This window comes from Cotesia glomerata, linkage group LG2 (genome assembly GCF_020080835.1).
Source record: "Cotesia glomerata isolate CgM1 linkage group LG2, MPM_Cglom_v2.3, whole genome shotgun sequence".
NCBI lineage: Eukaryota > Metazoa > Arthropoda > Insecta > Hymenoptera > Braconidae > Cotesia > Cotesia glomerata.
In genome coordinates this window covers 13,401,720-13,423,513 of record NC_058159.1, presented here as the reverse complement: position 1 = coordinate 13,423,513, position 21,794 = coordinate 13,401,720, and the positions used below count along the sequence as shown (strand labels likewise).

At 33.0% G+C, this 21,794-nt stretch overlaps 2 protein-coding genes across 3 annotated transcripts in view; one reads left to right on the top strand and one right to left on the bottom strand.

Annotated features, from left to right (window-relative positions):
- The window catches only part of LOC123259243 (tryptophan--tRNA ligase, mitochondrial), a 79,470-nt gene extending 60,608 nt beyond the window's left edge, over positions 1–18,862 (top strand). The window contains exons 1-5 of one of the 2 annotated variants that reach the window (XM_044719583.1): positions 17,113–17,494; positions 17,563–17,727; positions 17,804–18,066; positions 18,165–18,286; positions 18,373–18,862. In XM_044719583.1, the coding sequence (XP_044575518.1) occupies positions 17,408–17,494; positions 17,563–17,727; positions 17,804–18,066; positions 18,165–18,286; positions 18,373–18,836 (1,101 nt within the window). In that variant the 5' untranslated portion in view covers positions 17,113–17,407 and the 3' untranslated portion in view covers positions 18,837–18,862. Of the gene's footprint in view, positions 1–17,112; positions 17,495–17,528; positions 17,728–17,803; positions 18,067–18,164; positions 18,287–18,372 lie in introns of those variants that run through there. The other variant, XM_044719584.1, reaches the window with a different exon arrangement.
- Positions 18,846–21,794, bottom strand: LOC123259242 (reticulon-4-interacting protein 1, mitochondrial-like). Its single transcript, XM_044719582.1, has 6 exons — positions 21,255–21,794; positions 20,918–21,138; positions 20,646–20,855; positions 19,579–19,691; positions 19,105–19,369; positions 18,846–19,028 (listed from the first exon to the last, which is right to left on the bottom strand). The coding sequence occupies exons 1-6, from the start codon at positions 21,502–21,504 to the stop codon at positions 18,918–18,920; spliced, it is 1,170 nt and encodes a 389-aa protein (XP_044575517.1). The 5' UTR covers positions 21,505–21,794; the 3' UTR covers positions 18,846–18,917.

The window sequence follows — 21,794 nt, the reverse complement described above, 5'->3', positions numbered from 1 at the left end:
TAAAAATAGAAAAACTCATTTCTAATGTGGTAATTGGGATTCTAAAATTAATTTTTATTTTTCATCCTTTTGTGAATCCTATAATGAAAAATTTTCTCTTGAATGTTTAAATTAAATTGTGCAGATTTGAGTAATCATTTATTTTGAAAATTATAAAATTAAAAAAATAATTTTTTAATTATTCAAATTATTTTGATCCAATTTAATTGACAGAGATTTTTAATCATATAAAATTGATTAATTTGAAAATAAAATGATAGAGAAATTTCATGATAAATTAAGAACTGATTTTATTAAGAAACGTAAGGAACTATATGTTTGTACTTGAGATTATGATACAGTATTGTATATAAATAAAGTGATATCTTACAAAGACCGCTTATTTATTTAATAATAATTATTTTTTTTTTTTTAGATTTATTTGCACATAGACTTATTTTTGCATATAATTATTGTCAAATAGACAAATTTTTTCCCATAAAAATTTTCCGCTAGAAAAGATATTCCATAGAAATATCTTACATAGAGTTCTTTACATAGAGATATTTTCGTGGACATTTGTTATCGTGTACGGGAGAAATACATGTCGCCGACTGTATTTTACCGTATTAATTAATTTATATTCACTTATAACAATTTATTTACTTGAAATTATTAAATTTTATCAGCACATACTATAACGCGCTCACATTTTTCGATCCTGACTTTTTTTTATGTAAAAAGTGACATGCCACAGACTAGATAAAATAAAAATGTGTAGTAATCCTCCTATAGATACGCAACTACAGTTAAAAAAAGTAATTCACAGCTTACATTTACGGCCGCCAGGGCGCACTGGAATTATATCTATATAAACTGTAGCTTCAAGAGGATAGTTTGCGGTAAAAAATGCAGCCAACGTGAGATTTAAGTTAGTACCGTAGAAAAGTAAACTCCAATCTTAAAGGTGCTCACACACGTGTTAATGAACTAAGGTAGATTGCTTGCAGTTATCCTTTTTACACGCTTTTTATTAGCTTCACTTGTATGTCAGTTTGTCAGTTTGTCAGTTTGTCAGTATGTAACTCTCCTTCGCATAAAGAGACTACCATAATGATATTATTTAAATTTTGATTATTATCAACCTAGAACCCAGGTGATGACCTTCCTAGTCATCCTCTGATGACCATCCCGAAGTTATATCTCGAAACCAGGTGTTTTCCTCCGTAGGTTTTCATCGGGAATGGCACAGATAAACCCGTACATCAACCCGGAATCCTCTGATGACCATCCCGAAGTTATATCTCGAAACCAGGTGTTTTCCTCCGTAGGTTTTCATCGGGAATGGCACAGATAAACCCGTACATCAACCCGGAATCCTCTGATGACCATCCCGAAGTTATATCTCGAAACCAGGTGTTTTCTTCCGTAGGTTTTCATCGGGAATGGCACAGATAAACCCGTACATCAACCCGGAATCCTCTGATGACCATCCCGAAGTTATATTTCGAAACCAGGTGTTTTCCTCCGTAGGTTTTCATCGGGAATGGCACAGATAAACCCGTACATCAACCCGGAATCCTCTGATGACCATCCCGAAGTTATATTTCGAAACCAGGTGTTTTCCTCCGTAGGTTTTTTACACGCTTTATATTAGCTTCACTTGTATGTCAGTTTGTCAGTATGTCAGTAACTCTCCGTGGGTAATCTGCGCGCCTGCGGCCTTCCTTGGTTCTGGTAGCCGTTTCTCAGGCTCGCTCTCCGAAATCGAACTCTGATTCCCCGTATTTATAATATTTATAAATAATTATTTTTTTATTAGCTTCACTTGTATGTCAGTATGTCAGTATGTCAGTATGTAACTCTCCGTGGGTAATTTGCGCGCCTGAATATTTTGATAATCAACAAATAATAGTTTAAAAACTAAAAATCACGCTTTTATAAATAAACCAAACTAAAAAGTAAAAAATAAATAATAGTTTAAAAAAACTAAAAACACGCTTTTTATAGAAAACCAAACTAAAAAATAGAAAATAAATTTTAATAAATTTAAATTAGGAATAGTGTTAAAAATTTCAATAAATATAAATTAATAATAGTGTAAATAAAAAAAATGTATTTTATTTTAAAAAAAGCGTGGGGTGCTTTTTAAGATATTATCAAAATGATAATCACTCTACTCATATCTGTCAATAAAATATTTATAACTATTGACACCATGCACCTCACGCTTTTTTTAAAATAAAATACATTTTTTTTATTTACACTATTATTAATTTATATTTATTGAAATTTTTAACACTATTCTTAATTTAAATTTATTAAAATTTATTTTCTATTTTTTAGTTTGGTTTTCTATAAAAAGCGTGTTTTTAGTTTTTTTAAACTATTATTTATATTTATTTACTTTGTTTATTTACTTTGAGCTCTCTGCGAGAAAGTATTGTATATAATTCTATATAATAAACTAACGATGTGACTAAGGTACAGCAAACAAACAATACGACTCCGTACACAAACAGCACCGTATGTATACGATGTGCTACAAATCCCGGGAAATTCAAATTTTATACGTAATTCACCCTCGTAGAGCAGCACATGTACGAAGTCGTACACATACTACAGAATAAATGAAGTAATAATAATAATAATAATAATAATAATAATAATAATAATAATAATAATAATAATAATAGTTAAAAAATGGAAATAATTATAATGTTAATAATAAATTGATAAATATAATAGCAACGATATTTATTATTATCCACAGATTCGGTAGAATCTGGCGCCAAGTTCCGTTCAAATCCGTTATAAACGGAGCGCCAGACTACCGACTGTGTTTACTGTAAGCAGAACGGTATTTTGAGGTTGCAAAATTTTATTTAATTCTACGGTACTTCTTGTTCCTAAATTTTATATTATAACTGTAATTCATGCTTTATTTTACTGATATTAATTAATTATATTCAATTATAACAATTAATCTACTTGAAATTATTAAATTTTATCAGCACAAACTATAGCAAGTTCAAAAATTTCGATCCTGACTTTTTTTCTATGGGCCGTATTCATTAAGGTGCACTTACACTTAAGCCCGAACTATGAATACAGCTCTATGTAAAAATTGACATGCCACAGACTAAATAATTCGAGAATGCATGGTAATCTTCCAATAGATGGGAAACTACAGTTATAAAAATACATTTCACAGCTTGCATCTACATCCACCAGGGTGCGCTGGAATTGTTTTTTCATAAACTGTAGCTTCAATGGGATAGTTTGCTATAAAAAATGCAGCCAACGCGAGATTTAAGTTGGTACCTATTGTAAATTTTTATTATAATTACAAAAAATACTAAAATCCGAACAAAAACAGTTTCACTGTAAAAAAATTGCGCCAAGTCCACGTTCATAAGACTATCAAGAAAAAAAAAAATTTCTTTTTTCTTTACAAAAAGATATAAAATAAAAAAATTAAAAAATCCAAGTAACCGATATGATTGTATTTGATTTTCGGAAATTAAAAAAAATTTTATTGTAAATTTGAAAATTAAAAAAAAAATTTTGGAACGTACTTGGTGTGCGTCATTGTGTATTTCAATTTTTATAAAGTCCTAGTAAATAGATTTTACGAATTTCATTAAAAGTAAAATATTTTGCAACCACGAACACTAGGTCTATAATCTTCAATGTTCTTGCTATTTTTAATTTTGGGTAAAGGTGTTATTGTTGATAATTTCCAAATATCGGGTACAATACCTATTCTCAAAGATTGGTTTACTATATCAATTATAATAGAGGGATCAGATTCCCATATCAATTTAACAATTTTACTATTTATCTCTAATTTTGAACGTTTGTTGTTATCTAAATTTTTTATTATTAATTTTACTTCCGCAAAAGAGGCTGAGTCAAACTTAAGTAATTTAGGACAATTATTTTCGTCATTTAAAGTATTATTTACATTATTTATATTATCATTTAAGATTTCAATTTCATCTTGATTATTTTCAATAGTTTCGTTGACTTCATTTACAATATTACTAATACTATTTACAAAATATTTATTAAATGTATTTACAATTTCTTTACTATTGTCAATCACTATCCTATTTACAATAATAGATTCTATTTTATTTATCACAGATTTTTTATCACCCATAAGAGTTTTAATTTCCGACCACATTAATCGAGAATTTTGTTTATTATTATCAATTTTTCCTTCATAGTATTTTTTTTTATTTAACCTCATGTCATTAACTATTTCATTTCTTAATTGTTTATAATTTATCAAATCCTGATTACATTTTGTCAATTTCGCTCTATAATAAGCTTCATCCCTAATTTTTATTTTATTAATTATATCCCAATTTATCCATGGTTTGCTATTCCATTTAATATTTATTTTTTTTTCTATTACTAGTGCTGTTTTATCAATAGTTTCATATATAGCTAAATTTATTTTGTTAACAACTGTATTAAAATTAACTTTATTAAAATTATTTACATCTTCCATTGACTTATTTACTTTTTCTGCTAATATAGTACGAAATTGGTCATTACTAAGATTTTTGTAATCTCTAGTTAAAATTTTTTGAGGCTTTAATTGATTTTTTTTACAAAATTCAATTTTAATAATAATAAAATTATGATCTGAAATTTTAGGTGTCGTCAATACTTCAGTCTTACATCTAAAGTTACTAAATACTAAATCTATTATTGTATCTGAATATAAAGTAGATCTTGTAGGAGATTTTATTTTTTGTTTTAGACCTAATGTTGCTAAGCTATCAATAAGTTTTTTACTATAATAATTGTCTTTTTTAACATCAATATTAAAATCACCAACAATTATAAGTTTACTTGTATCTATGATATTGTTGTTATTTAAAAATTTATCAATATTCGAACAAAAATCACTAATATTACTGTTTGGAGATCTATATAAGTTAACTATAACAATTTTGTTCTTAGCTTTTAATTGACAGATATTAATCCAAGTCCCTTGACAAATTTTTTCATTATTCGTCAATAGTTTAAATTGAATACTTTTCTTTATGTAGGTTATAACTTCTCCAGTCCGATTGTTGATTGTATTTGTTCTTATAAAACTATAATTATTAATACAAATTTCATGGTCTTGAACATCCTCATTAACATGAGTTTCACTCAAGCACACAACATCAGGTTTAACTATGTCCATCCATTTGAATAAAATATCCTTTTTACTGATTAATCCATTGATATTCAGCGAAACTATTTTTAATTGTTAATTATCACATGGTACATGCACTATTATGTTTGTCTCCTCATTGAGCATTTTAGCATAACATTTGCAGTTTACGTTCGTTGCTTCGTGGTTTACATCCCAGTCTGTCACATTAAATTTTTTTACCCAGTTCACACAATTTACGCACTTCTTGAAGTTCACCTTACAATCTGATTCCTTATGTTGATCAGCACATCTCCTGCAAACAGTAGCTCTCGTACAATTTACAGCCTTATGGTTAAATCCCCAGCAATTGAAGCATCTATTGACATCAATAAAGTTATAGCTTCTGAAACTCATCCAACCAATTTTAATTCTACCATTGTCTAGTAATATTTTATGAATTTTAGGATGTACTTCTATGATTAAAGACCCTACATTTTGATTTTTCATGTATTTTTTAAATATTTTAATATCTATGTTTTCATCAAAATTTTCAAATTTATTTTGTTTCCGAATATTACTAGTGAGGATTTTATTTTCCATATCAAATATATCTTGTGTTATACCAATTACCTTAATTTTAGGTCTCTTTTTACTCACAGCTGTGACGTCAACTGAGTTTCCAATCTTTTTATTTATTTCATTCGTCAAAATATTTTTATCTTGTTCTTTCTCTAATTCCACAATAACTTTGCCATTCGTACCATTACTAATTTTGTTAATTCCAATACCAAGTTCACTGACATTAATATTGCTTTTAATATGTTTCACAGTTTCCTCACTGTGTTGTTTACTTTTAGGTTTAATAATAATTCTTTCTGTAGATACATTGACACGTTGCTTGTTTTTATATTCTGACATATTTCTGTTACATGAAAACATTTCTTCTTTAAATGCGCTTAACTCAGTTTTAATCACTTGTGTCAAGATATTATTTATTTCGTCAAAAATTTTATCATGAATTGTATCTTTCAAGATATTTTTGAAAACCTCATTTACAGTTTTATTTGTTTCTTCACTAATTTTTAGACTTATTGATTGTTTTATTTCTAAAATTTCTTTATCCAATCGTTCGACTATCAGATGTTTTAAGTTGCTGGAATTCTTTTCAAATTGATTATTTATGACTGTTTTGACATCTTCAAATTTAGATTTTATACTTTTATCTTTGTCATCTAACACTGTAATTATTATTATTATGTTATTAAATGCTCAGGGGGGTTGTCCCCGGAGTCCGATTCTCCGAGGGCCCAGCCTGAGCTCCATCCATTACTGCTGTACCACTCCGCACAACAAGGCGGTTAGTGATCACAGCAGGCCAAAGTCATTTTCCTAAGTAGACGGAGGGAACCTAGTATGACAGCCTTCTGCATCCTGACCGCCAAGAGTTCAGCTTTTGATGAGCAAGCTGGAACTCTGGCAAGTGAGGATACAAAAGACTGTTTCATCCCTCCGAGGACGCCAACAATCAGGACGACGAGCTTGACACGGTAACCTGGGTAAAGTTTGCCAATTTCAAACAGGAGATCCTGATATATCTGTCTTTTGTGCTCTTCTTTGGCTGAGATGTTGTATTCAGCCGGGGCCGAGAACTCAATGACATAAATGTCACGAGTAGCCTTGTCGAAGAGCACAATATCAGGTTTGTTGTGATCTATCCGCCGAGTTGTTGCAAACGGCATGTTCCAATAAATTTTGCAACTGTCATTCTCAACAACCTGGGGAATATCTCCTGGCAGATAAGGCAGCACCGGTGTCACGTCAATACCGTAGCGGTGACGAAAATAGTAGTACAGTACTCTCAGGGCAGCATTGTGACGCTGGATGTATGCACCTCTCGCCAGCACAGGACATGCTGACAAAATGTGCATAAGCGTCTCCGGATGTTGTTTACACGCCCTGCAGGTCGTGTCCGGGAGCTGCACCTGGAGCACCTTGCTACGGTACTCTAGAGTGTTAATGACACCATCTTGGCAAGCAAATATGAACCCTTCAGTCTCGGACATCAGGCCAGCTGACTTTAAGAAGGAAAACGTCAGCTGGGTGGACAAGCCATGATCACGCACGTGTTTGAAGAACACGCTGTGCATAGACTTGTCCATCAGTTTGCCTAGGAGTAGTTTTTCCTCGGCGTTCCTGATGGCGCTCTTGAATTCCTCCTTTCGGAGTTCCATAAGAGCGTTTATTTCTCCAAGACCAAGGGTTCTTGCCGCATATATTGCTGCCTTATATAAGAACGACCCCTTATGCGCATTCTCATGTTTATGAACAATTTGCATAAGAAAGTCATCCTCATCTGCAGTGAAATTGACAACTTCGTGTGTTAAACCCAGGACTAAACGATCGTGAAGCCGCTCCAAGCTCTGCAAACCTCTCCCACCGATCGACCGGGAGAGGTATAATCTGGCGACTGATGAATTGGGGTGCATGCTCCGGTTCATGTTGATAGTCTTACGGGTTCTGATGTCGAGATCTCGCAGATCCTTCCGGGCCCATTTTAAGACACCGAAAGAGTATAGTAAGACTGGGACAGCGAGCGTGTTAGTAGCGGAGACTTTATTTTTGCCGGAAAGTTCGGAGGACCAAATTTTCCGGAGTCTCCTAACATACTCGCTACGGAGAGTTGCTTGGACTTCGGAGACCGCATGCATGCGGTGCTCTTCCATTCCTAGATATCTATACAACTCTCCGGCGTCTAATTGTCTTAAAACGCTCCCATCTACCAACTCGACATCATCACCCGTAACAGAGCACTTACCCCTCGCCAGATGTACGACCGCACACTTGTCCAACCCAAAAGACATTCCGGCATCCCGCGTGTACTCTGCTACGATGTTAAGGGCCGCCTGTAGATGATCTTCATCAGCACTATACAGCTTCAGGTCATCCATATAAAGCAGATGGGTAATCGAGTATTTTCGATCACCCGGAGGCCCCACAGAGTACCCACGAGTTTTACGGAGAGCAACAGATATAGGCAGCAGTGAGATGCAAAACAGCAGAGGGCTCAAGGAATCACCTTGGAAGACCCCTCGTTTGTACTCTACAACTCCGGTTATGTGCAATGCGTTTCCACTTCCAATGTGAAAACGCGTTCGCCAGAGCTGCATTGTACGCCGAATGCATTCCACTATTTCAGGATTGACCCCCAGGCATTTGAGGAGATATAAAATCAACTCATGAGAAGTTGAGTCAAATGCCTTGCGATAGTCGATCCAGGCCATTGACAGGTTGCGTTGATAGTAGATCGCATCTTGTGTGACACATCGATCAACTATCAAGTTCTCTTTGCAACCTGACAGGCCTCTTTTGCTGCCATGCTGTTCATATATCTGTTGCCATACAGGTTCTATCTCATGCAAAATACGGTTGTTTAAAATTTTTGTAAAAATTTTATAAACCGCATTCAAGCAGGTGATAGGCCTGTAATTCTTTGGGTCAGACAAGTCACCTTTTTTTGGTATCAGTACGGTTCGCCCTTCCACGAGCCAGTCTGGAATCGGTTCGTCAGCTCTAATGTACGATGTAAATATACGGGCCAGATGGAGGTGGGTAGAAGTAAACTTCTTCCACCAAAAGACATTTATGCCATCTGGTCCCGGGGCAGCCCAATTTTTGCTGCCATTTAGAGCTGAACGAACTTCATTCACACTGACTGCAGGGCTCTCTTCATCAGCATTCTGTCTACGGTGTTCCCGACAGAATGCTTTGAAGTCGTGCAGAGCTGGAGTATTGGCGTTCACGTTTGGTTGATCTCCATACAACTCAGTCCAAAAAGCTTCCACCCGCTCAGGTGTTGGATAATTCCCGGTAACATCGGTCTTTGGTGTCAGAAAGCGTGAAGGGCTGGATCGAAACAACGAGTTGTCGACCAACCGCTTCAGCCTTTTCTCTAGTGACTTTTTGGCAGTCACTAAAGCCCGCAATTTATTGAGAGACTCTTCCTTGATGACAAGAAGAGTACTCTTATTCAGTGTGTGATGACGCCACCGAAGTTCAGCAGCAATGCGCCGAATTCGGGGCGTGTATGCTCTTTGAGTTGTTTCAAACTCAATCACACACTGAATGCGGGAGACCTGTTTCCGGGATCTGTCAATTTTGAGTCCAAGTTGTGAGATGCGCTGTCTCAACCTTGCCTCGATCGAGAGACAATGTCTCTCTCTCGGAAAAGCCGAAACTGCTGCACCATACACAACCTGGCTCACAGTGAGCAGGGTGGAATCCTCCAGGATGTTTGCACGGAGATCTTCATTTACCGCTTCTAGCTGTTGTTGGGAGTAAGTTATCTTTTTAGATATACTTACTTGCCGTCCTATAAAGGGATTGTTGTCATCCAAGGAGGAACGGCGTCGCTCTTGGTGTAATTGCGCCGGAAAGGAAAGTCTATTAGACTGCCTTCTATCCGGCACAAGCGATCTTCTATTACGCCGAAGATAAGCGGCATAATTACGCAGGTGTTTAGGCGTAAAATGCTCTAGCTCCGGATGCATATCACTCCAAAGAGTGTGCATCCGGGCCATATAACCGCTCACCCCCGGCTCGCTACGTTGGTAGCACACCAAGAGGTCGACTCGTAGTTCCTCCGTCCACTTAAAGAAAGTCCTTAAAGCGCCAGGGTCGTCATCGTTCATCGGGTCCGGCGTGCTCCTCCCACCTGATGAATGGTCCTCATCCGAAAAGGACCGGTTGTGGGGAGCACTTCTGAGATTACGCCTTGTTGTAACTCAGTATTTCAATGCAGTGGGTAGTTGGCCCACTGCATCGGCTACGTCGTTCGCCTACAGACCTGGTGTTATGGTCTGCGTTTCCCGCGATGCGCCGCTTGGAGGCCACGTAGCAAGCACCGTGCTTGCTAGGCAAATTATTATTATTATTATTATTATTATTATTATTATTATTATTATTATTATTATTATTATTATTATTATTATTATTATTACTATTATCATTTTTAAATTATTGAGTATTGAGGATTAGATTTGAATTTATAATTATCTCAATTACAAAAAAATGTAAAACTTCATGTAAAATTAAAGTTTCAATTGATAATTTAGTTTGTTAATCTAAGCCAAAGAGTATTTGCGGCTTATTTATATAAAATTTTATTGATGCTGCTGGATATTGTACGATAAGTGATTTATATTGAAACTTTATAAACATTCAATTTCTGCGGGAAAAATACAAACTCTGAATTGAAAATTTTTTTAATAACAAATAATGTTAAAATTTTTTTTTAATATAAAATCCCTAGAATTAATTATTAAATAACTTTCCATATGTATTTTTCTAAATATATTTTCTTTTAATTCAATTGCATTTATTACCTAGAGTCAATACTTAAAAGAGCTAGAATTGTTTGATTTTGCTTTCTTCGAAAAAGTCAGCTGATCAAGATCTGATTAATTCTGTTCGAGCAATGTACAGATACTGCAAACGTCTTGATAATTGTTGCCTGTAGGTGGCACTACTTGTTAATTAAGCGAAGTTTGAAACGATGATGTTTCTTACATAATACGAATATTATTTATAAGTTTACGAATTGTGATATTTACTAACAATAATATGATATTGACACTAAATAATAATTATAATAACGACAATATTAACAATGACAATAAGGATGATACTAAAAATATTTATAATGGTAAAAATAAATTGATAATATGGTTTATCATTATTGTCATTGATATTTTTTTTTAATTATTAAGTATTAAAGTATTTAATTCAAATTTACAACTATCACAACTACAAAAATGTAAAAAATTTTTCAAAATATATGTGAAATTAAAAGCTTACAACTGATCATTTAGTTTATCAATCTGATCTAAAAAGTATTCGCGGCTTGTTGATATAAAATTTTATCAATGCTGCTAGATATTGTACGAAAAGTGATACTTTAAATGATTTATATTGAAACTTTATAAACATTCAATTTCCGCGGGAAAAATACAAACTTTGAATTAAAAATTTTTTTAAAAACAAAAAATCTTAAAATATTTTTTTTAATATAAAATCCCAAGGATTAATTATTAAATAACTTTCGATCTGTATTTTTCTAAATATATTTTCTTCTCATTCAGTTGCATTTATTAACTAGAGTCAATATTTAAGGGCCAGTTTTTCAATCCAGGATAAAATTTTATCTAATGATGAAAATATGTCTATATATTTCATATATATAAATATACTGGCAATAATAATTTCATCCTGGATAAAATTTTATCTTGATTTGAAAAACTGGCCCTAAAAGAGCTAGAATTGTTTGATTTTGCTTTCTTCGGAAAAGTCAGCCGATCAAGATCTGAGCAATTCTGTTTGAGCAATGTACAGATACTACAACGTCTTGATGATTGTTGCCTGTAGGTGGTACTACTTGTTAATTGAGCGAAGTTTGAAACGATGATATTCCTTACATAATACGAATATCATTTATAAGTTTACTAATTGTGTTATTTACTAACAACAATACGATAATGACACAAAAAAATAATTAAAATAATAATAATTATAATAACGACAATATTAACAATGACAATAAGGATAATACTGAAAATATTTATAATGGTAAAAATAAATTGATAATACTATTTATCATTATTATCATTGATATTGTTTTTAAATTATTAGGTATTAAAGTATTAAATTCAAATTCACGACTATCACAACTACAAAAATGTAAAAATTTTTTTTTAATTTATGTGAAATTAAAAGCTTACAATTGATAATTTAGTGTATCAATCTAAGCTAAAGAGTATTCGCGGCTTATTTATATAAAATTTTATTAATGCTGCTAGATATTGTACGAAAAGTGATACTTTAATCCTTTAAACGATTTATATGGGAACTTTATAAACATTCAATTTCCGCGGGAAAAATACAACTTTTGATTTGAAAATTTTTCTTAATATAAAATCCCTGGAATTAATTATTAAACAACTTTCCACATGTATTTTTCTAAATGTATTTTCTTCTAATTCAATTGCATTTATTAACTAGAGTCAATACTTATAAGAGCTAGAATTGTTTGATTTTGCTTTCTTCGGAAGTCAGCTGATCAAGATCTGAGTAATTTTGTTCGAGCAATGTACAGATACTACAAACGTCTTGATGATTGTTGCCTGTAGGTGGCACTACTTGTTAATTGAGCGAAGTTTGAAACGATGATATTCCTTACATAATACGAATATTATTTATAAGTTTACGAATTGTGATCTTTACTAACATTAATATGATAATGACACTAAATAATTAAAAAAATAATAATAATAAAGATGATATTGAAAATAATTTTAATGATCACACTGAATTGATGATAAATATAATAGTAATGATGATATTTATTATTATTATTATGTTATTGAACTCCAGATTATTTAATTTAAATCAATAATTCCTTTAATTATCATTTTTAACTTCCCGCTAAGAAAATCGAAGGTTTTCAAAAATCGGGAAGTTATTGTTTTCACCCTATTTTACGAAAATAGAGTTTCCATCGAATCTCGACGTTTCGAGGTCCATAGGAAGCTTCCCTGACTATTCCCGCGATGATGTGTGTGTGTGGGTGTGTTTTTTTTTTTTTTTTTTTTTTTTTTAGGGGGGGGAATCCTTTTTACGGATTCTAGGCATAGCTGTTTGGCCTGGATATGTGGCGACTCGAGCAGCGTCATACTAAAACTCGACACTAACGCCCCTACCCACTAAACCCTAAACCCCTTTTCCTTCTTTCCTCTAATCCCTCATGGAAACCGCCGTCAGGCATTACTTCGTGAAGGGAGGATCTAGCTACTGCTCTTCCTTCTGGTGGCTAAGGTGTTAACTACCTTCCTTCTATCTTCTGCTATTTGCTCTTTTTCTTTCGGTGGAACGCAAGTCTTTAAGGACTTCTGTTGCAAACGTGTTGGTAGCGTTCCAGGCAGCTTCTGATGACAACATTGCTTCTACTAGTGAATCTGGTTGCATTCTCTGGTTCAGGATCCTCTCCAGTTCTTCACGCTGTGGATCGAAACGAGGACATACAAAGAAGACGTGCTCCGCGTCTTCAGCAGCTCCTGGGCAGGACGGGCACTCCGAAGAGTCATCGTGCTTAAAGCGGTGTAGATACTCTCGAAAACACCCATGTCCCGACAACATCTGCGTAAGATAGTAATTGACCTCACCGTGATTCCGGTTAAGCCAAATGTCGATCCGAGGTATGAGACGGTGCGTCCACCTACCCTTCTCTGCAGCATCCCATTGTAGTTGCCATCGGCCTATGCTCTTCTGCCGTTCTTCAATTCTAAGTTCTTCAGGGATCAGTGCAGTTGACCTTTTTCGTTGGTAAAGGGCCCGTCTTTCCTCTGCTAGAACTCTAAGAGGTAAGGTTCCAGCAATGACGCACACTGCTTCTTCTGATATAGTGCGGAAGGCACTAGCTACTCGTAGGGCACTCAGTCGATATACTGGTCCAGCCTTTCTCCATGATTCTTGTGTCTTTAATGCGTCGGCCCAAATGGATATTCCGTAAGTGAGCACCGATATGACTACTGATGACAATAATAGCCTCCTGCTCTGTTTTGGGCCTCCGACGTTCGGCATCAGTCGTGCGAGACTAGCCCTCACTACTGACGCTTTGGCACTGACATGTTCCACTTGCTGCTTGAAGTTGAGTCGGGCATCAAGCATCACTCCCAAATATCGGATATAAGGTTGTGATGTGATTTCTTGTACGCCGACTTTCAGCTTAATGGTCTCTACCACTTTTCTGCTGGTAATAAGTACTGCCTCAGTCTTGTGTTGCGCCAGTTGCAAGTTCACTGCGTCCATCCACCGGTTAACGTGCTCAAAAGTGAGATCGAACATATGATTTATCTCGTCAAGGTGTTTGGCAACGATCACTACGGCTACGTCATCTGCATATGCTACGAGTTTGACGTTTCGTGGCAGAGTTAGTCTTAATAGACCGTCATACATAATGTTCCACAGGAGCGGGCCTAGAACTGAACCTTGTGGTACCCCTCCAGTAATATCATACTCCCTCGGACCGTTCTTTGTGTCATACTTCAGGACCCTGTTTTCAAAGTAGCTTGCTACGATCTTAAGCAGGTATTCTGGTACATTCTTCTCTTGGAGGGCCTGCATGATGCATTTCCAATTGGCGGAGTTGAAGGCGTTTCTGATGTCTAGTGTCGCCACCAGGCAATACTTCTTCGTTCCACCTTTCCATCTGGTTCCTGCGATTGCTTCCTTGGCCGTATCAACAACCTGTTTGATTGCGTCCAGGGTTGATCGTCCTTTCCGGAATCCATACTGATTGTCTGCCAGGAGTAGGTCGACTACTGTTTCAATTCTCTGGTGAATTATGCGCTCAAATATCTTACCCGCCGTATCTAACATGCAAAGTGGTCGGTAAGATGACGGTTCTTCTGGTGGTTTCTTCCCTTTAGGCAACAGTACCAATCGTTGCTGTTTCCACTTACGAGGAAAAGTCCCCTCCTTGAGGCATGCATTATAAGCGTCGAGGAATAATGTTGGAGCTGCCTTTATGATGGTTTTCAAGGCTATATTAGGGATTCCGTCCAATCCCGGCGCTTTATTATTCCCTACACGGTTACAGGCCTCCAGTAGTTCTTCTTCAGTGACAGGTGGAATGATCTTTATTAACATTAATATGATAATGACACTAAATAATTAAAAAAATAATAATAATAAAGATGATATTGAAAATAATTTTAATGGTCACACTGAATTGATGATAAATATAATAGTAATGATGATATTTATTATTATTATTACTATTATTATTATGTTATTGAGCTCCAGATTATTTAATTTAAATCAATAATTCCTTTAATTATCATTTTTAACTTCCCGCTAAGAAAATCGAAGGTTTTCAAAAATCGGGAAGTTATTGTTTTCACCCTATTTTACGAAAATAGAGTTTTCATCGAATCTCGACGTTTCGAGGTCCATAGGAAGCTTCCCTGACTATTCCCGCGATGATGTGTGTGTGTGTGTGTGTGTGTGTGTGTGTGTGTGTGTGTGTGTGTGTGTGTGTGTGTGTGTGGATGTATTTAAACCTCTCGTAACTTTTGAACAGCTTGACCAATTTTATCGCGGTTGATGCCATTCGAAAGGGCTTGACCAAACTCAGATTTCCAATACACTTTAGATCGATTCGGACCGGTAGATTTTGAGAAATCGCAAAAAAACTACAAAAAAAAATTTTTTCAAAAGTGGTTTTTTTGGAATAACTTTTAAACGGCTCTACCGATCAATTCCAAAAACTAATCAGCTCTTAACATCAAAAAACCACATCGATCGCCACCAGTCCGGTCAAAATCGGTTAATTTGTTCGTGAGTTATTTTTGACGAAAGAAAACTGAAAAAAACGTTTTTTCGGAATTACTCCGAATTTTTCCACTCTGTCAATATAAACTCAAACATTTTTAATAAAGCTTAAAAAATTGCGTCAAATGCCACCAATCGCGTGAAAATCGGTTCATTCATTCAAAAGTCATTGCGATTTGAAAATTAAAAAAATAGTGTTTTATCAAACTTCTATCAAACTTTTGAGCTCGAAGAGCTCAAAAGCATACAAAAGCTATTTTTTGAGCTCGGAGAGCTCAAAATAATATACAAATTGTATTTATGAGCTTGAAGAGCTCTAAAACGTCATAAGTGCAATTTCAAGCGTTTAGGTATAGAATTGGCGGGAAGTTGCAGGGATGGCCTTCAGGGTCAACCGTATTCCTAATTTTTTTTTAATCAATTACACGATTTTTTTAATAAATTAGCGTTATCAGGCGTGCAATTTTGGATTTTTCAAACTTTTGTGTTTTATTTCTCAAATACCGGGTAGTTGATAAAATTATTTTCTTGTGTTTTTCAAAACATGAGATGCTATATTATAAATATACATATAATATAGACCAACTTAACGATTAAAAAAGTTTCACTTCTATTGTGACCTTATGCCTGTGAGGCTCACTCGTTTTTTTCTGAAATGTAAAGTTTCCAATGGATAATTTTATTACAATTCCTTCACTAATTAATCTAAAGGAACTTCGTTCCATCCGGATGTCCCTTGACACCTCTCAAGTTCTTTTTTTAAATACACTGTACATAGAATCAAGGGTAGAAGGTTTACTAGATACAACATAGCACACTTATGTCTGTAAGTTACAAGTGTAATGTAGAGGCGAGCAAAAAATGACACAACAAAAAGATATGAAATCCGAACAAAAACAGTTTAACTGTAAAAAATTGCGCCAAGTCCACGTTCATAGAACTCATCTCAATAACATTTGCACTTTACAAAAAAAATTAGACTCGTTTCAATAATTTTCATTCTCTACAAAACACACCACCATATTGACAGTTGTTTTCACTAAAGATCTAAAAAAAATTTTAAAAACGGGTTTTTTCACTAAAACTGATAATTAATACACTAAGCAATGTTTTCAATGAGTTCAGTATCCTTGACTAATGTAAATCTATATAAATATATAATATGATTATATATATACAAGCGAAATCGTTTTTTCTTGAGTTGACATGCTTCCGAAAAAATTTGCGGTACTCAATGATGCGCGCCAAGTACGATAAAAAATTTTTTTTTTAATTTTTTAATTTTTAACAAATTTTATTTCAATTTTTTCAACATTATGACGGTTTCTTGGTATTTTTTTGTATTTCACATCTTTTTGTAGAGAATGAAAATTATTGAAACGAGCCTAATTTTTTTTGTAAAGTGCAAATGTTATTGAGATGAGTTCTATGAACGTGGACTTGGCGCAATTTTTTACAGTTAAACTGTTTTTGTTCGGATTTAAATTACAGTGGTTTTGCCGCGTAATACGTCAACAACGACACCTATTATATCATCGGATATAACATTGGGCTCATTCAAGCTTACTAAGTTCTTACAGCTGGACTGAGTTTAGAGCGTACCTTGGATTGTTTTTTTATAGACATTCTCCACAGAGAATGAAGTCACTTTTACACTTTTTGGTACAAGATCTACTAAGAGCTTTGTAAACTTGAGTGAGCCCATATCGAACACAAGAAAAAAAAAATATGATAACAGCATCTACTATAGCACATAGCCCTCTATGGGGCCAGAGTCACAAAGAAAATAAAATTATTTTACTTTGTCGGCAAGAGTGTGACTTACATTAGGTACCTCGTGAGAGAATTAAATTTTCAATTAAATTTATTTATGTTTATTAAACGATAATGTCATTCACAATAAAGAATAATGTGAAATTAATTATCAATATATTTAATGTAAAAATAATATTTTCTCGTTTATGTAGTACAAAGGTAAAATAAATATATTAAGATCTAAGTATATTAATAAATGATACGAGAATTTATAAATGTGTTGACAGAAAAAACCAATTTATACCAAAAGAATATTCTCGGGTATACAACCTACTGGTTCAATGCATTTAGGTAATTATTTAGGAGCAATTAAGGAATGGGTTAAATTACAAGATGAAGCTGAATGTCCACTTTGGAGTATAGTAGATCTACATGCAATCACTTTGCCACAGGTACTATTTTATGTTTTTATTTTTATTTAATAATTCAATCAAGTTACTGTCAAATTCATGACAAGCATTTATTTAGGATCATAAAGAGTTGAGAAAAAACATATATGAAATGACTGCGACGCTTTTAGCTTGTGGTATTGATCCTCAGAAAAGTATTATTTTTCAACAATCAACTGTATCGAGACACACAGAACTAGCTTGGACTTTGGGATGCATGTTAACAATGAAAAAACTTGCTCTTTTGCCACAATTCAAAGAGAAAAGCGAAACATTAAAAAATATACCTGTGGGTTTATATATTTATCCTGTTTTGCAGTCAGCAGATATTTTACTCTACAAGTTAGTAACATAGTTTATAGGAAAAATTAAAAAAAAAAAAAAAAGAAAAACAACAAAAAAAAACGCGGTTATAAGCTAATGTTTAAACTATTTTTTAGAGCTACAGATGTACCTGTTGGGAAAGATCAATTACAACATCTTCATTTAGCTCAACATTTAGTTCATTTTTTTAATGGGAAATATGGAGATACATTTCCTGTGCCTAATCCATTAATAAATGGTAAAATATTTTACGCAAGCATTATTAATTTTGATCTATGACTAAAATTAAAATATGTTTTTAGTCATACAATAATGATATTTCAGAGTCAAGTGGAAGTGTTAAGTCATTGAAAGATCCTTCAAAAAAAATGTCAAAATCGGATTATGAAAAAAAAAGCCTCATTAGATTAATTGATGAACCAGAAATAATTAAGAAAACAATAAAAAAAGCGGTTACAGATTTTACATCAGAAATCACTTATGAGCCTTCTTCACGACCCGGTGTTTCAAATTTAGTAATGATTCATTCACGAATGTTAGAGAAATCACCGGAAGTGATTTGTAAAGAAGCTCAAGGATTGAATACAGTCCAATACAAATCACTAGTCACTGATGTAATAATTGAAAAATTAACACCTATACGTCAAGAATATATGCGATTGATGAGTGCACCTGACTATGTAAATAGTGTTTTAAAAAATGGATCATTAAGAGCATTGCCATTAGCTGATCAATGCTGGCTCGAGGTTCGTGAAAAAGTTGGGTTTTCTGGAGGAATGTTAAAATAACAAAATCAATTTATAATAAAAAAATTCATTAGTGAAATTAAATAAATTAAATTATATGTTCGTTTAACAACAAATTTTTCATTAGGCTTTCATGTCAATAACCACTTTACCTCTTAAGTGACCTTCTGCGACTCTTTTATATGCTTCAGGTAATTTGTCAAAAGTATATATTTCTTCAAGAACTGGCTTTAACTGCAAAAATTAAAAAGAAAATGAAAGTTGTGTACTTCCTATCATAATTATTATAGATGATGAAAAGAAAAACTACCTGTTCATTTTCAACTAATTTTTGTAAGGCATTCAACCCAGTCGTTGATGGAATGAAAAACCCCCATTTCACACAGCTTGTATCTTTTTTTTTTGGAATATTATATTTGAGTAAGTCTACAATATTCATAGCTCCTCCAATCAATCCATAATTATCAATGTTCTTGAGTAAAGGAGAATTTAAAGCAATATAACTCTTAAAACGATATTTCTTTGAATTGATTTTCTCTATACCCTGATTAGAACAGTCTAGGATGATGTCGTATCTTAATAAACAAAACATATTATAACTATCAATTATTGACGATAAATTTCGAATGATATAAAATCAAAGCAAGTTCTAATAAATTAATATAGTTAGTCGATTGTCATCAATTATTAAAAGAAGCAAAAAAATAATTATGTTTCATCGATTGATTATAGTTATATCGATTTTTTTGATCAAAGACTAAAAATTAAGTCATTCACAACTTACATTCCTTCATTTGTAACTAATTGGTCGGCGTTCTGATCTTTATAATTAATAACTATGTCAGCACCTAATTTTTTTAATTGATCAACAGCGTCCGAGCTACATGTAGAAATGACCTGGAAAGATAAATATTTTGGAGAATTCAGAAATAGACATTTAAATGTTGAAATTAAAAAATTATAACAATTTTTAATGAAAATAGTGTAGTGATAAGAGTACATGGATTCTTAAAAGTTAAGGCATGGGTTTTTTCTGTTGTTTCCCCATGTCACTATTCCAACAGCCTATTAGAAAGAGGTGAAGAATAGGGTGAATGCAGCACAGAAAGCACAAGTCGGTCTACAGCCATCAGTGATGATAAAAAGTGGAAAGAATATGTTGAAATGTATGCAAAGAAAATAAGTGTTAGTTATAAGGCACAGTATAAAAAGCCAGATATAACAATATTAGAGTTATATGATAACAAAAAAAGATACTTAAGCTGAATTACTGTGGTAATAGCAAAAATGTGGAGAATATGGGTAACAGTCTTGTAAAAACCAATAGGTATACAAGTAAAAACGATATAATAATAATATGTAAATTAACTGATAATTGTCATTACTCAGAAAATTTGTGATAAATTTAGTTATTTAAATTGTTCAATTCCAAGGTCACTTGGTTGGTCACTCATTAAAAATAAAAATACTGAACTATCAGCAATTTTTTTTTCAATTTTATGATTTATCACGGCGAATCTATGAAAATGACTTGCAAAATCTTGAATACTAAATTATTGATCAATTTAAAAATTGTTAAAATGGAAACCCAAAATTCTCCGGAATGAATAAAAAAACGGAACAAAATACATCTCTTGAGTCCTTAAAACTTATTAAAAAATAGAAAAATGAAGTTAGATAAATTTTTAATGAGTTTAGAAATTTGTGACGACAAATAAAATTAAAAAAAAAAAAACTATAAATTTGTCCATAAATCAATTTTGTAATTTTAATGACTGGTAAATCGGGTTATCACAAAACTTAACAATAACTTTATTATTTTTCGTTCATACTTAAATACAAAAAATCTACCTTTAAATTCCACGTTTTTGCCATTTGTATGGCAACAGATCCAACTCCACCAGAACCACCTAATATAAGGACTTTTCGATTATATTTATTGGATCCTAACGTTTTATAAAATAAACCACCTGTAAACCATAATGCTGACCATGCAGTTAGACCAGCATACAAAATGGATGCAGCTTCAATGGATGATAAATTTGATGGTTTTGGCCTCACCTGAAAAAAATACTGCTTTATTATTTTAGATTCCATTTTTAATTATCATTTTTCGATTTTACGAGATTATTGTCAACAATGACATGAGTAGCATGACATCCTTGTTGTTCAACAGGTACGACACCCCAAACTTCATCACCAAGTTTTAATTTTTCTCCAACATTATGACCTTTTGCAATTATAACACCAGAAAAGTCCCGTCCCATGGTTAATGGAAACTCGATCTCTCCATTCATTTTCCTTATTTTTCTCATAAAATTTAGTACTTTAGAACCATAGCCACCTAATCAAAGTACAATAAAAGTTAGACCCTCACATATACACACACTCAATATATATATATATATATAATAAAAAGTTTTTCACCCATAAACTCATATTAAATTTTTGTTTACCTACCAATCATCGAAATGTCAATTGGATTAACACTGGAAGCTTCAACTTTTACAATTACTTCTGATGGTTTGGAAATAATTGGCATCCGAATAGTTGATAGATTAATTTCATCTAAATTTCCATAGGCATGTATTTGCCATGCTTGGATTCTACTCTTATTTCTTTTTATTATATTTATTGATAAATTTGAAACATTTTGAATATACCACTTGTTATGAGTTTTACTACACTTGAATATTCTTAAACTCAACATATTGCTTCAGGTTAATAAAAAAAATTTTATTCACCAAGTGTCTTGGGAAAACTTTGAGTATTTAAAAACAGTATATGAAACATTACATCTGAAATAAAATTTTTTGCGCACTTTAAAGTTTATATGCTTCTATTATGGAACCTATATATACTATATATACTATATAGTACATAATACATATGCTTAAAGGTTAAACACTGTGGATATTACGGGATTAATTATAGATATTTACAGGGATTAATTATAGATAGATACAATACGGCTGTATCATACTATAGAACGTAATAACG

What these genes read in the sequence shown, in the direction of transcription:
- LOC123259242 (XM_044719582.1), bottom strand. Translation starts at nt 21,504, where the DNA reads ATGTTGAGTTTAAGAATATTCAAGTGTAGTAAAACTCATAACAAGTGG. An exon ending in TCATTGTTGACAATAATCTC is followed by an intron (nt 20,856 to 20,917) that starts GTAAAATCGAAA and finishes TATTTTTTTCAG; the next exon opens with GTGAGGCCAAAACCATCAAA. An exon ending in AATTAGTTGAAAATGAACAG is followed by an intron (nt 19,029 to 19,104) that starts GTAGTTTTTCTT and finishes TAATTTTTGCAG; the next exon opens with TTAAAGCCAGTTCTTGAAGA.